The sequence below is a fragment of the Sinocyclocheilus grahami genome, unplaced genomic scaffold (assembly GCF_001515645.1).
Source record: "Sinocyclocheilus grahami isolate Dianchi unplaced genomic scaffold, SAMN03320097.WGS_v1.1 scaffold129.1, whole genome shotgun sequence".
NCBI lineage: Eukaryota > Metazoa > Chordata > Actinopteri > Cypriniformes > Cyprinidae > Sinocyclocheilus > Sinocyclocheilus grahami.
Window position 1 is genome coordinate 1,428,935 of NW_015505308.1, and position 16,417 is coordinate 1,445,351.

The window sequence follows — 16,417 nt, forward strand, 5'->3', positions numbered from 1 at the left end:
TCATCCAAATATAATAGACGCTTTCCTTTCTGCAGAGAACATTATCCTGATTTTGCCAACTTGTTAAATGCTACATCATGATATCTAATTTAAACCTGACATATTTAAGTCAACAAAAATTATTATTATTATTTTTTTAAATATTACTCACTACAGCTCTTTATTCGAAAACACCAGTTTTATTATACAGCGGGAATAATTTTAGAAGAGCTTGGTTTTACTGTTTTCTATACTTACTGTTTCAAACTCCAGAATCATTATTTTTTATGACAGACGTAACTACCGCCAGAGTTACCATAGTAAATATCCACAGTCAGAATAATGTGGCCACACTGCCTCCTCTCTTGTATATATCGGCGTGTGTGTTTGTTTTGAGAGAGCTGGCTTCTTATTTGTGCAAATAGAGATCTGTTCTTATTTTTGTCTAATGCCCATTTTTGTACCAACAGAAAATTCACGTATCTGTTATGTTCTGTGGAAGACTTATGTCACTCAGTCAGTCTCTGGCATGTCTGTTGATATGCATATGTGTGTGTGGTGCGAGTGTGTGTGTGTACATGTTTGATTGACCATACTTATAATTATAATTTCATTGATGTTTTTATGTATATGTTGGGTCTCCCTTTTTCTTTCAACTTCTTGGGATATTTTAAAACTAACTTGACCGATGCCGTTTGACAGCATATTAAAACAACGACAACAGTCCATCCTTTTTGCTGAAATGTTATTATTATTCCCATTTCTTTTTTATGGAATAGTGAATAAGATGAAACCATTCCCTTTTATAGCTGCTGTAAGGACAGTAAACTGTTTCTCAATGCACTAGCCTTCTATCTAGTAATGAAATCACTTCATTTTGATGACGAGTTTAAAACTGTGTTAAGGAAAATTAGTGTGAAAGTTTAAATAAAAAGCAATATCATACCGATACCAGTTTGGGTTTTATTTCTCTGGATGCAGTGGTCAACACATGTTTTAGAAAATAAGCTTTTACTGGTCTGTTTGGTAGCAGCCCATCATCGCACAATGTACATACAGTAAACTGTGCTGTTTTCAGCTACAAGCATTACGAACTGATAGATTTTGTTTAGTTGCGGTTTGTCTGTGTAGATACCCGAATTATATTTTTCTGCCCCAGAACAGTTAGCTAAATGTCTTAAAACACCAGCGTCCTTTTGTTATTTACATGGAAATAATCTATATTATAAATTCTGTAAATGTTTAAATATTTTAAAAGAAATATTAAAGTGTTATGAATACTAAATATATAATAACTATATACAATAAATATAAGTGGTCAAAAATATTTATACAGTACAGTATTTATACAACAGCGAACTGTTGCTAAAATAACGTAACTTTATTTCACGAACTTTTCACACTTATATCTAACTTTTGTGGTCACTGAAATTATTAAAATTGCCGCTAAAATGTGTGTTGTCTGTGTGTATGTATGTGTATATATATATATATATATACACACACACACACACACACACAAACTTCAATGTAAATGAATACTTATTTTTTGACCATAATATTTCCTTATGTAGGGTTCGATCACGATACTGAGATTGCTTCAGAAGTGAACTTTTGCTATAGTAACGAACTTTTAGCACTTTTTGTAATATAACTTTAGTTGGTACTGAAATGATTGAAAAAGCTGCTTAAAAAATTTATATATGTACATATATACACACACACACACACTTAAATAATAATAAAAAAGAATACTTTTTTTAGACCGCCATATTTCATGATACTGAACTGAATTCGCGAACTGTTGCTATAGTAACGTAACTTCCTTTCGCAACTTTACGCACTTTGTAATACAGCTTTTGTGGTTACTATCAGTGTTGGGGAAAGTTACTTTTAAAAGTAATGCATTACAATATTGCGTTACTCCATAAAAAAGTAACTAATTACGTTACTTAGTTACTTTTTATGGAAAGTAATGCGTTACGTTACTTTTGCGTTACTTTTTAAATCTGGACAGGGCTTGCTTGTTTGTTTTTAAAATAAAAAAGTTATACTTTTCACACCAAAAGTGAAATGAATCAGCCTCAGGCTGAAGGCAAAGTACATTTACGTCCGTACAGTAGAACGCAGAAGAAGACATTTCAACACACTTCAGCAATAAACAAAAACACACAAATGTTTGTCTAGAGTAATTTGTGCTTATCAGTATAATTGAACGGGGTCATCGAAGGTCAGAAGCAAAGATATTGGTTAATAGAATGGGATTAAATACATAAAGGATATTTGTGTTGTTTAACATTTAATTATTGCAGGTTTGCGTCATATTCTGAGTTGACGCATATTCATTATTTTTATTCATTTTGAGGAAAACTGAATCTGTGATGAATTAATGCATATATTTATTTTAGAACTACAGTAACATCTGATTTCTCTCAACATGGGGACAGGAGGGCTGTCAGTCAATACATTGGAAAAAAAAAAGTAACTTGCGTTACTTATTTGAAAAAGCAACTCAGATATTCTCTTGTAAATTAAAAAGTAATCTGATTGCGTAACTCGCGTTACTTGTAATGAGTTATCCCCAACACTGGTTACTATATATGTGTATGTGCACTTAATTATAAAATGAATACATATTTTTGACCACCATAATTCGCACCTTGTCATTCAAATGAAATGGCAACTTTAATTTTTGGGGTGAACTGTTCCTTTAAGAGACTCGAGTTTATAACGGAGCACAGGAATGTAGAGAATCCATCTCCAGCGTCTCACACAATCATATGACTGAAATATTGTTCGCTGGACTCCTGAGCGCGCTTCATTCACTTATTAGAGCAGAACCCATCGAAACGTATCCTCAATGCACGCGCCAGATGCAGATAAACCACATCTGAATACCCCGTGTTGTCGGACAGAATCAGAAGCTCCTCATCTGGATTTACTCTGGGGTCCTCGCGGGGGAGGAGCAGCATCTTTCGCCACAGAACCACGTCACTCTGTCAAACTTGCAGATTTTTATGAAAACTTGAGCCAGCGAGATTCATCCTTTTTTCTCTTCCTGGAGGATATCTGGGTCGGCGCAGAGAGATGCAGACGGGATTTAGATTAAATTTGACCCCTGTTAAAGAGCCTCTGGGTTTTGTTAAACTCGTGGAGTGGGTAAGTAAGAAACTCCAAATCTGTTGAGCTCGTTTTCAAGCTTTAACTTCATAAGGAGGGCAAAGGCCTGGCTAAAAACGCACTTACAACAATGCATTTTTCCATGCAAAGTATAGTTAAAAGTCTATCTAGATTAAACACGTTTAGTCCCAACCACTAACAAAACACAGAGTAATTCTCATTTATTATATATAGTTATTTTATAAAATGTTTAATTTTCACTTTTTTTCTTTCAAACCTGGAAAGTTTCTTCATGTTTTGTTCATGCATGCTTGAGTGCATACTAAGAAATTATGAAATATATATATGCAAAAGAAGCATTTTCACTTGTCCTCTTATGCATATATATTTTTTTGCACATTCCCTTCACCAGCAACTCGGCATGTCTTAAGTTTTCTTTAGCCACCTACTTACATGAAGTTCCTCCCTTCTTTATTTCCTCAAAGGAATTTGTTATTGGCAGGGAGAATGGAGTTACTGACTCAGCTGTTGCTGTCTATAAAGCATAAATCTGAAAGTGGGACGGATGAGAAGTTTCTCCGGTTTGTTTAAATTGCTTCTTGAGAATGAGCTGGCAAACAGGATGTATCATGCAGCGAAACCAAACATCTGGTTTTGGAAAATGAGCCTGAAGTTGGCCATGAACAGCAGGTCTTCATTTAACTTCCAAGGGTTAAACACAAACTGAGCACAAGATCAGATTAGTATGTCAGATGATTCATGAACACGGGCGGCGAAGAAAGCTTATTTCATGGTAACCTCTGCAGTGCATCTTCAGGTTTGTGCATGTAGGAAACTGAAGACGTGACTGCATGCTTCTATTGTTTGCATGCATAATGCTCTGGTTTTCTCCAGCTCATGGCCGTGCTTGCATTCGGGACCTGTGGAGGATATACTGGCAAAAATGTGGTTTCCATCTTCTGTGGCGGAGGCAGCAATGAAACCCTCAGTGCCACTTTCACCTACCCATTCAGGTTTGGCCCAATTACACTCAGGAATTGCTAGTCAATTTCACAAATATTAGGCAAGTAACACATTGAATGAAATGTGAAATTGTGAAGTAGAAAGACTGTAGGTAACATACTCCAATAATCTTTTTGTTCACAGTGTAATATAAACTCTTTCCAGGGTTCTTTTTATTAACTAAAACCATTAAAAATATTTTGAAATGAAGCTGAAATAAAATAACATAAACATAAGATGAAAAGTTTAAACTAAATGAAAATTGGATATGAAAAACATATAACTATTACAAAAAACTTCAATAAATTAATACTGAAAATGAAAAAAAAAATAGGATCTAATTCAAAATATTAAAGGAGTAGGTCACCCAGGAATGAAAAATGTACTCACCCTCAGGCCATTCACCAATGGATGCTCTGCAGTGAATGGGTGCCGTCAGAATGAGAGTCCAAACAGCTGATAAAAACATCACAATAATCCACACCACTCCAGTCCATCAGTTAATGTCTTGGGAAGTGAAAATCTATTGTGTTTGTAAGAAACAAATCCATCATTAAGATGTTTTAACTTCAAACCGTCACTTCTGGCCAAAATACGAGTCCATAATAACACTTATTCCAGTGAAAAAAATCCATCTTCTGCTGTCTCTCACATCAAAATCCAGCCACATATTTGTTTAGGTCTGTTTTGGCTTGTAAACGGTGCTTGATCTGGACAGACTTCTCTTCTGATTTAGACTAGACGAATCTTTTCCACTTGAGGAAGCAGTATTATAGATTATGGACTTGTATTTTAGCCGGAAGCAACAGTTTGTGATTAAAAATCTCTTAATAATAGATTTGTTTCTTACAAACATGCAGCTTTTGGCTTCACAATGCATTAAGTGATGGACTGGAGTGGTGTGGATTATTGTGATGTTTTTATCAGCTGTTTGGACTCTCGTTCTGACGGCACCCATTCACTGCAGAGCATCCATTGCTGAGCAAGAGATGGAATGCTACATTTCTCTCTGTGTTTTTATACATTAATTTGCAGGTTAAACCAGGAGCTGCTGGTGGAGAACAACACCACTCTTTGCAACCGCACAGTTCCTGCAACCCATCTTGTAGGAGACTCGTCGTCCTCTGTGGAGTTTTTTGTTGCTGTGGCCGTCTTGGCTTTCCTCTATTCAATGGTGGCTCTGCTGGTCTATCTGGGCTACATGCATGTGTACCGAGACTCTGACTTCGGCCCTATGTTTGTGAGTATGCAATTGGCAGATGAGCTTGAAGTAGCAAGATGTACAAATGCAAGATGCATTTGTATATCACAACGCAGATGCTTTTAAAGGGAAAATTCTATGTATGTTTATAATTTTCTGTCTCTATCTGCTAGGATTTTGCGCTGACAGCAGTCTTTGCGTTCCTGTGGCTGGTGTGCTCGTCTGCCTGGGCTCGAGGTCTGCAGACGATGAAGGACGCCACCGGTACGGCTGGCATTGAATCCACTCTGGCGCTCTGTACAGACAAAGATGTCAAATGTGAAGTCACTGAGTACGCCAGCCTGCGCTCGCTCAATATATCTGTGGTAAGAAATTACACTAACCAATCAGCTGTACTCTTTCACTATTTATTATCATGCTGATTACCTTTTTTTTTTTAAACCACAAAAAGGGTACTTACCCCTAACATTGAGATGCAATCTTATTAAACTGCATTTGACTTCCTTATTGTGGCATGTCTAATTAAAATTGGAATATGTAGCACAGGACTTTATTCACGGGCATTTGATGCTTTTTAAGTATGTACACTGGCAGCCAAAGGTTTGGAATAATTAAGATTTTTAAATGTTTTTTAAAAAGTCTCTCCTGCTCAACAAGGCTGCATTTATTTGATAAAAATACAGTAAAAGTATGAAATATTATTACAATTTAAAGTACCTGTTTTCAATTTGAATATGCTTTAAAATGTAATGTATTTCTGTGATCAAAGCTGTATTTTCAGCATCATTACTCCAGTCTTCAGTGTCACATGATCCTTCAGAGATCATTCTAATATGCTGATTTTGCTGCTCAAGAAGCATTTCTGAATATCATCAATGTTGAAAAGAGTTTCATATTTTTATGGAAAAAAAAATAGGCATTTTCAAAATGATGTAATAAATGATCTGTGGAGTATTTTGAGCTGAAACTTCACAGACACATTCTGGGGAACCAGAGACTTTAAATTGGAAAAATATAAAAAAAAAAAATTATTTTTTTACTGTATTTTTCATCAAACAAATGCAGCCTTGGTGAGCTGAAGAGACTTTCCAATTATTCCCAACTTGTGAGCGTTAGAGTATATTATGAATAACCGACTCCAAATCTCATTTTCAGATATTTGGTTTCTTGAATCTCATCATATGGGTTGGGAACGCCTGGTTTGTGTATAAGGAGACACGCTGGCACTCTCAGAAGGTCAATGCTCAGCAAGCGGCGGGACGGGGTCCAAATCCAGCACCCATCTAAACAATTAGCCCACAGCATAACACCTTAGCCTTCATGACAAATACACAGGAACAGGTGATGCTTTATGCAGTTTGTCTGTAAGACCAATAATCATATGACTCTCATTTGTGATGTCTCTCTCTTCTCCTTTTCTGCTTTACACCTTTGTTTTTTTACCTTGGTTATATTTAGTCAGCATGCTTTTTTAAACCTTTTAATGGAACTAAAACATGTTTTGAATGTACTATTACAATGCATTTGACTTGTATGATCTATTTTTGTCAAATCAAGTATAAAAATCTTGTTTGTTTCATCAACCTCAATACATTTCAGTCTGGCAGAGCAACATTTCTGTGTATTTTTGCATAGCTGCTTCTTGTTTCCAACCAGATTACTTTTTCATTCGTTTATGTTCAAGTGTTGCGTTTAAATTGGTATCTATGCATTTTTATGCAGTTTTAAGCATCAGCATCACATTTCTAATGGTGCTGGAGTTTTGTTTAGGAAGGTTTTCTTTCTGTTCTTGTTGTGTTTCTGTCTCTGTAGTGCAGCGTTGTACTGAAATGTCATTTTTTTGATGAATAAAACTGACTGTGAAGTGCACTTGGTAGTGTTTGTATACATGCGGGACTTTGTGCTTCTGGGGAGAAAGTGTGATTTCTTACCCAAATAAATCCTGGCTTCCTTCTGGTATAATGGTGCTTTTGTTTGCCGGCTCATCCTGTGACTTCACTGATCAGCATTTGTCAAAAGAACAAACAAAACATTATCTGGAGCGAAAGCCTCAATATGGTAGTTCACGGCAGTAGGCTGAACGCATCAAAAGAGTTTTTCATGTCCTACAGGTGATCTGACCCATGACCGTCCGAGTCTGGCCTGTTTATTTCCCATACTCATATCTCAAATTATTTTTTGTGCCGTGGTTCAGCCTGTAGTATATTAAATAATAAAAGTAACTAAATAGTGCATTTGATATTTATTCTTATAGTTTTTTTGCTGTCTGATTTTCCTGGCTGTTAACACTTTTAAGAACTCTTAAACAAATGAACACAATCTTTATTCAAAAGTAGTGTGCATGTATTTATTGCGATGATCGTGACGGCTGCTTGTGTGACGAAACCGGTGAAATTAAATTATCGCCATTTGTCCCAAGTTATTTACCTACAGGATCACAAAAATCTGCGCTTGAATGGTAACAAGACTAAAGCCCACATTGTGTGAGAATGACAATTAAAATAACATCTATAACTGTATTAAAAAAGGGATTTTAGCCTACTATTATTGCCATTATCAACAACAAATAAATAGTAGTAATATTTTATAAATTACATTAATAAAATATAAGACTTTTTAGGGAAGAGTTAATTATATTTTATGTAAACAATATCATGTTTAAACAACAATTTAGTAATTATAGAACCAATAATAAAAGTAATTATTATTTTCATTACATTTGAATTATTAGTAGTAGTTGTAAGTAAAACTATTATTACTAGTTGTTGAAGATAATAATAATAATAATTATTATTAATAGTTGTAATAACTTGATTATAAATGAATTAAATGTTATTATTTACATAATTTATATTATATAATATATATTAAATAATATAATTAAATGAATACAAATAAAGAGGTAATATTAATGTTAATACTACTACTAATTATTATTATCGTCATTGTTATTTACTGTTGCTATTAATTACATTCATAATTATTAATGAATTATTCATTTCATTAATGTATTCATTAATATGTATTTATATATAAACAATAAAATTAGATTAATTTATAATCAACAATTATTACAACTCTCAATAGTAATATTTTTTACATTAATATTCCTTTTATTTTATTCCTTTATCTAAAGCATTAATTAATATTTATTACATATTGTGTAAACAATAAAATGTCATTAATTATATACTTAAATATAATATAATAGTAACTAGTAATACTACTACTAATATTATTAAATTATTGCTATCATTACATTCATATTTATTTAATCAATGTATTAATTCATATTTATATGTTATGTAAACAATAAGTAATTATAAATGTATATGTAATTAAAATGTAGCAAAGAATATAAACTATCAATACTGCTACTAGTAATAATAATAATAATAAAATGGCGTATGCACGATTATAACATAAGAATAATGATGTACTATGTAAATGCACGATGCACACGTTCAACCTTCCACCTTTCCGTCTCTTGAAGCCGAGCGCAGCCGAGCGCAGCCGAACGCTGGCCGAACTCTGGCGAAGGTGGCGTCATATGTTTCTCTCGCTCGCTCGCTCGTCTCGCTGTCTGTGAAGGAAGAAGGAAGAGCAATGGCGACGCTGTACCGCCGCGCGCTCACACTGCACACAGGAGCCACAGCACACACTGTAAGTCACACTACCGCCCTCAGACACTCGTGCGACTGCAGTGCGACACTCGACTATGTCAGGGTTTATAACGCGCGCGTCCTCCGTGCATCTGCGCTGCTGCATAAACAACGCGCATGCATTCATATCATCATGTGTCACGAGTGCTTGACAGGTGCCATATGCACTTCTGTACTTGCGCGTGAACGCATGAATGTTAGTGGCTCACGAGACGGAGCGTGTATAAGTTTAGACGCTGTGTGTGTGTGTGTTTGTGTGTATTTGCATGTGTGTGTGTTGGTTTGCTGGATCAAGACAGCCATCTAGCTACCAGTGTCTGTAACTGCATGCTGCTTAACTGTTTGGTTACAGTGTCAGTCTAATGCATGCAGCGATATTTTGTGTGTATTTGCATGTGTGTGTGTTGGTTTGCTGGATCAAGACAGCCATCTAGCTACCAGTATCTGTAACTGCATGCTGCTTAACTGTTTGGTTACAGTGTCAGTCTAATGCATGCAGCGATATTGAATATTTTCAGATCTTTACTCTGATACTGCTGGGAAGAAGCTCTTGAAGGGTTCAGAGGTGATCAAACTCAGTAAAGCAGGTGAGTGAGTGAGTGTGTGTGTGTGTGTGTGTACCTGTTTTTCTATTCTAGTGGGGACTTAAACCTGACTACACACAGACTCATGGGGACTCGTGTCACGGTGGGGACCTAAATTGAGGTCCCCATGGGTAAACAAGCTAATAAATCACACTGAATTAAGTTTTTTGAAAATCTAAAAATGCAGAAAGTCTCCTGTGAGGGGTAGGGTTGGTGTAGGGCAACAGAATATACGGTCTGTACAGTATAAAAACCATTACGCCTATGGAGAGTCCCCACTTTATACAAATGTAAACCTGTGTGTGTGTGTGTGTGTGTGTGTGTGTGTCATGATGGTGGGCGTTTCGTCTCATGTCATCGTGTTATTATTGTTGTCAGAGCTCATATTGGCTTAGGGTAATACTGTACTTTCACAGCATGCATTATCACTGTTTGCACCTTAAGTGGTTTTCAATTGTTGTCACCATACCAGAATTTTGGAAGTTCATACAATATGCTAATAAAAAAATCTATTATTATTAATATCATTATTATTATTAATTCATGCTACCAGTGAAATTACAGTGTTTCGTGTCTGCGTTAACAATACATTTGAGTAATTACAGCAATAAAAAGAACATTTTAATGTTTTATATTTTACATTTTATTTTAATTACTAATATTATGTCTTTATTGTATTTTATTAAAATTATTATTTTTTAAAAATTATTTCAATATTTTGTTTTCAGTTTTATTTGAATTAATAATAATAATTAATATTATTTTATTAAATAATAATAATATTTAATTGTAATTATATTAAAATAAGTAAACAATTTAAAGGATTTTAATATTGCTTATTTTAATTAATAATATATATTTTTTATTTTATTAAAATAAACATTTTAATTATATTTTAATATTTAATATTTTCAGTTGAAATTTTATTGTAATTTTATTAAAATAAATATTTTAATTATATTTTAATATTTTGCATTATTAAATAAAATGTTTTATTTAAATGTAAAATAATCTGTACTACCACGTTGTGCTTAAAAAAAAAAAAATCTGTTTCACATACTATTTTTACATACTAAAAAAACCATTCAGCGGTGTTTCGTACTTCACAGTATTTGCTACCAAAACACTAGCATTACATTCTGAATGTAACCATAATCTACCGTTTAAGTGTCTGACCACGACTCACTCAAGCAGCTGGTGTTAACACAGTTCAGCTCAGTCTTTCTCATTGTTAACATCAGCACTAGTTCTCTGTGTGAGAGTGTGTGTTCTTTCTCAGTGTGTACTAGCGGAAGCGCGCGGTGATTCTGCATGGACGGTGAAAGAAAGCTCAGCGAATCTGACAGGCTCCTCTGAACGCTTGCGTCACAGTTCTCCTCAGATCATCAGCGAGCTTACCATGAGTGACTAAATGCATCACTAAATGTGAAGTATAATTGGTCACTAGTCCGTCCTGCTTTAAAACACGAGCTGAGCGACATAAAACTGTAGTTTCAATTTGTTCAAATTAAATGCATAGTGAATGTGAAATAATTAGAGTCATAAGCAAATCTTTAAATATGGTTCCCATCTCTGTCAGCCCTCACTGGCAACCTTGGTTAATAATTTAGTGGGTCAGATGTGGAAAAAAACTCACATGCATCCAGAATCATTTTCATGTGGCTCGTAAAATGATTATAACATTAATTTAAAGGAATAGTTCACCCCAAAATGGAGATTTGCTGACAATTTACTCACCATCAGGCCATCCAAGATGTAGATGAGTTTGTTTCTTCATTACATTTTGAGAAATGTAGCATTGCATCACTTGCTCAGCAATGGATGCTCTGCAGTGAATGGGTGCCGTCAGAATGAGAGTCCAAACAGCTGATAAAAACATCACAATAATCCACAAGTAACCACTCCAGTCCATCAGTTAATGTCTTGTGAAGCCAAAAGCTATGTGTTTGTAAGAAACAAATCCATCATTAAGACGTTTTAACGTCAAACCTTTGCTTTCGGCTAAGATACGAGTCCTCTATCCAGGGATCAGTGCTAAGGATTTTTTCTACTGTGGCCCGGTCGGGCCAGTGGTTCAAATTTTTACTTGCCCTGCCAACATTTTCACTGGCCCTGCCACAAAAAATAAAATAGTTGCTGTTATAATTGTTTTTTTATCTGTTATCTTGTATTCTAATAAATATGCTTATATGACACCAATATTTTAGATACTAATTACATTTTACAATTCTCTATTTTAATTTCTATACCACAGCAAAAAACACTAGCCAAAAATAAACATAAATATCGACAGCCAGTAAATAAGAACAAATGAACAAATTACAAGTAATAGCACAATTAGATATAGGCCTATAGCACAAAAATAGAAATGAAATGATGCTTTAGGTTTATATGTTTGTAGAAAAATCACATATAAAATAACATTTGCATATTCTTCACTCTGTGTTGCACCTTGATTTTTCATAGCCATTTGAAATTAGAGGCAACCACTGCATTTTAATCATGAATTGAAAAAAGAGTGCAATGTTTGATTTATATTAGACTATAATTTCAAAATCTGAAGCAAAAACCGAATAACCTGACTTTAGCTTTGTGAAATGATGCTACATAAAACATCTGTAAGAAACAGAAACAGCAGACGGGCTGAATGAGACGCAGATTCACTCTCTGCCAGCAGGCGGCGCTTATGGAACAGCATACAGTGTTTTCTTGGTTACCGCTGGGCTGCGTGTATTAACACTAAATTAAATGCAAAATACGGAGTCAAAATGAAAAGAAAACGCCTTTTCTGAAAACAGTCAGTTCCGTTCCGCTCAGAAACGCATTCATATAAAATTCAATGTTTGGATTTTCTTCCTATATTTCGCGCATCGCGAACAGTGATCTTGTTCTGCCCGCTACAGTATTTTCTCCTCTTTGTGTCCGTCTTCAGCATCTCTGGCCTCTGTTAATGGCCGTTTACAGACTAAGTATAATAATAACGTAATATTTCCACACAGATGGCCATTGGGAAAATGATTGCAGTGCAGTTTGTGTGCAAGCACGGAAGAGAAGTTGATAAATATAAATTCAATATAGATTAATCATTGTTAAAACTACAAAGTTGCTTGCCAGGACGAGTATTTTGGCATACTTTTGTATGTATTTACCTATTCAGGCGGCTTTGTGCGCGCTGTTCACCAGGGTTGCCAGGTTTTCACAACAAAACCCGCCCAATTGCCCTCTGTTAATGGCCGTTTACAGACTAAGTATAATAATAACGTAATATTTCCACACAGATGGCCATTGGGAAAATGATTGCAGTGCAGTTTGTGTGCAAGCACGGAAGAGAAGTTGATAAATATAAATTCAATATAGATTAATCATTGTTAAAACTACAAAGTTGCTTGCCAGGACGAGTATTTTGGCATACTTTTGTATGTATTTACCTATTCAGGCGGCTTTGTGCGCGCTGTTCACCAGGGTTGCCAGGTTTTCACAACAAAACCCGCCCAATTGCTACTGAAAACTAGCTCAATGGCATTTCGAGGGGGACTCCCCGTTAAAAATCATGGCCTGGAGGGTAAAATACACGGTTTTGGCGGAGTTCCCCTGGTAAAATTCACACTCCGGGGCCTAAATATCACGTTATCGGGGTCGCTTTAACCCGCGGACATGAAAAACAACCCACGGCAACAGTGATAAAGTAGCCCAATTCTGCAGGAAAACCACGGACTTGGCAACACTGCTGTTCACACAGAACACAGCGCACGCGAGTACTGAAAGCAGTTGTCTTTCGTGCCCAAATGCTTTTGAATCGCTTGAATTTTTTAATTAACAAGTCTTAAAAACACATGCAAATGCTAAAATTTCGTGACGACGCAGCAGTCTTTCACGCTGGCCCCGGGTCATCAGGCAGAGTCGAGCCCTGCCTCTGTCCATAACATTGCTTTCTGCAGTGAAAACATCAACTTGTCTGAATCAGGAGAGAAATCTGCACAAAGTGAGCACTGTTTACAAGCTAAAACCGTCCAAAATAGATCGAAACAAAGATGTGTTCATTTGGATGTGAGAGGACAACAGGAGATGGACTTTTTCACGGGAGGAAGTGTTATTATGAATTATGTTCTCATATTTTGGCCAGAAGTGATGGTTTAGCATTAAAACGCATTAATGATGGATTTGTTTCTTACAAACACACAGCTTTTTGCTTCACAAGACATTAAGTGACGGACTGGAGTGGTTACTTGTGGATTATTGTGATGTTTTTATCAGCTGTTTGGACTCTCATTCTGACGGCACCCATTCACTGCAGAGCATCCATTGGACTCATCTACATCTTGGATGGCCTGAGGGTGAGTACGTTTTCAGAACATTTTTGGGTGAGTTATTCCCTAAAGAGAGTTTTTTTTTCAGAGAGCTGCAATAAGCAACACTTTTCATGTTTCCTTTGGGAGAAAAAGATGACAGTGTTTTTGCTACACCACAGGACCATTATAAAAAAGAAAAGAAAAAAAGAACCTGCGACCTTTGGGTTGCAAGTCCGACTCTCTAACCAGTCAAACTTTTATTCATTTTGTCAAAAACAAGACCGTTCTATTGCAAGATGATTTTTCCACTTAAACTACAGCCGATGTGATATTCATGCATATATGTGAAGTGGTTTTGAAAGTTGTCAAATTCACTGATTCTCTCTCTCTCGGCTGTAGATATGCTTTTGTATGGTCCCGTCCCAACCCATGAGGATTTCAAACCTGTCTTTTGCAATGCCTGCAACAAAGTCGTTGAGCCTCAGGACGTCCTGACTCATTACGGTAAGTGTGTGTTGGCCGGAACGTGACAGTCATCATTTGGACTGTACTGATACAGATTTATGAGGAGGATTCTATTTGAATTTAATGGTCTCGTTGAGTTCTCATTTTCTTGACATTAGTGCACTGAGGTGTGTGTTAAAGGCTGATATTTCAGATATTCAGTTCAGAAAGTCATTATGTGCTTTGACTGATATTTCGGGATTTCCCGTAATCAGATTGTTTTGGGTTTACTGTGCAGTCTTCAATGCATTTATCTCATCATTTGTTCATTTAGAGAGAAATAAACGGAATGAATGAGTTTTAGAGCTCATATTAATGATCTAGAAAATTGTAAGTCTGATTGCTTCATTCGCCTCTGTAGTGTTTTGAAAGACTGTTCAAATCACTAACCTTGAGTATAAGCGGTAATAATAGTTATGCTTGACATAGTAGACAGTCCTAATTAAATCAAAACCTTAATTCTATGGCTAGAGCTAAATATATAGATGATATGCAGAGGTAACCTGTGTAAGGTTATGATAGAGGTGTTTACTGCTGTAAAGCAAGAATCATGGAGTCATTTGCCGTTTACATTATTATATGTGTTGCAGTCCATAGAACAGCCTGTTTAAACCGCAGTCTTACACCTGAGGCGTGTTAAAACACTGTTTAATTTAGCAAACGTCATCAACTTAACCTTCTGTTAGATCTGGGCACTGTGGGTAAGAGAAACAGACTGGTTTTAAAGGGGTCATATGATGCTTTTTTAAAGATCATTATTTTGTGTATTTGGTGTAACAGAATATGTTGACATGCTTTAATGTTCAAAAAACACATTATTTTTCAAGTACTGTACATTATTGTAGGTCCTCTATGCCCCGCCTCTCTCAAACGCTTCGTTTTCTACAAAGTCCCTCCTTCCGACAAGCGCAGTCTGCTCTGATTGGCCAGCTGACCCAGTGCATTGTGATTGGCCGAACACCGCAAACACTCGTTGGAAATGTAACGCACCTTACCGTAATCGCGAGCTTCATCTTTCAAAATAAATGTGACAGACACAGTGATGAAGCTGGTATGTGTTTGTAATGTGACCCCCTCTCTCTCTCTCTCTCTCGCTCTCTCTCTCTCTGTCTCGCTCGCGCGCACACACACACACACACACACACACATGCACACGATGCGCAAAACTCCGCATTTGAGCAGTCAATAGCAAATACTTAAACTAATAACAAAGCAGTAGCTGATTCAGAAGCGCCAGATTGTCATAGCAAAGTCAGAATGACCTCCTCTCCTAGGTTCACGAAACGGTCGTCCAAAAAATGCATTGCTGTTCTGTTGTAAGTAATCTTAAAGATTCCTAGATGCATCTACTTTCGGAAGGCCAAATAAAGTGCTTCTGCTTTCGTCTAGAAACACACAGCGTCTCCCTGACATGCTGCTTCAACACTAACTGCGGTTACTGAAACTACGCCTTCTTTCTTTGCGTGCACATTTGGGCGGAATTATGCAAATATTTCCACATAGTGAGGTAGATATGTGGGGGCGTGTTAGAACGAGCCGTTTTAGGGGTGTGTGGCAGAGTCTTAACTTTGATGAAGAATATCTCTTTGGTTTTGAGACTTTAGTCTTTGCAACTTCAGGGATCTTATCTATGCACAATCAGCTTGTAACACTCCAAAGAGAAAGGACAACTTGAAATCGTATCATATGACCCCTTTAACAGTATTCAGATTGCTCGGCTAAGTTGAGTTGCAAGCCATGAATCAAACCCAACAAGATGAATCACATTGCAACCTTTGATTTGAAGCAAAAATTGCATATATATATATATAATGTATTTACACTGTCGTTCAAAAGTTTGGGGTTGGTTAGATTTTTTTAATGTTTTTGAAAGAAGTCTTTTATGCTCACCAAGGCTGCTTTTATTTGTTCAAAAATACAGTAGAAACTGTACTCTTGTGACATATTATTACAATTTAAGATAACTGTTTTATACTGTAACATATTTAAAAAAATTAATTTATTCCTTGGATGCAAATCTGAATTTTCTGCATCTTTACTCCAGTCAAAAGTGTCATTGCAAATTGCTTAATCAAA

General features: G+C 35.9%; 2 protein-coding genes across 4 annotated transcripts in view; both read left to right on the top strand.

The window, feature by feature from the left end:
- The first annotated feature begins 2,708 nt into the window (after positions 1–2,708).
- On the top strand, positions 2,709–6,737 carry LOC107590538 (synaptophysin-like protein 1). Its single transcript, XM_016279345.1, has 5 exons — positions 2,709–3,138; positions 3,994–4,112; positions 5,137–5,341; positions 5,476–5,667; positions 6,458–6,737. Exons 1-5 carry the CDS (start codon positions 3,067–3,069, stop codon positions 6,587–6,589), a joined length of 720 nt encoding a protein of 239 aa, XP_016134831.1. The 5' UTR covers positions 2,709–3,066; the 3' UTR covers positions 6,590–6,737.
- A 2,150-nt stretch (positions 6,738–8,887) lies between these two features.
- The window catches only part of LOC107590536 (ataxin-7-like protein 1), a 34,374-nt gene continuing 26,844 nt past the window's right edge, over positions 8,888–16,417 (top strand). The window contains exons 1-3 of one of the 3 annotated variants that reach the window (XM_016279341.1): positions 8,888–8,965; positions 9,483–9,551; positions 14,237–14,341. The gene's annotated coding sequence lies outside the window, so the exon portion shown is untranslated. Of the gene's footprint in view, positions 8,966–9,482; positions 9,552–14,067; positions 14,342–16,417 lie in introns of those variants that run through there. The other 2 variants (XM_016279343.1, XM_016279342.1) reach the window with 2 other exon arrangements.

Bases quoted from the DNA above. Each gene is read 5' to 3' on its own strand.
- LOC107590538 (XM_016279345.1), top strand. From the start codon at position 3,067: ATGCAGACGGGATTTAGATTAAATTTGACCCCTGTTAAAGAGCCTCTG. The intron at 3,139-3,993 runs GTAAGTAAGAAA...GGTTTTCTCCAG, and splicing joins TTGTTAAACTCGTGGAGTGG to CTCATGGCCGTGCTTGCATT. The intron at 4,113-5,136 runs GTTTGGCCCAAT...ATTAATTTGCAG, and splicing joins ACTTTCACCTACCCATTCAG to GTTAAACCAGGAGCTGCTGG.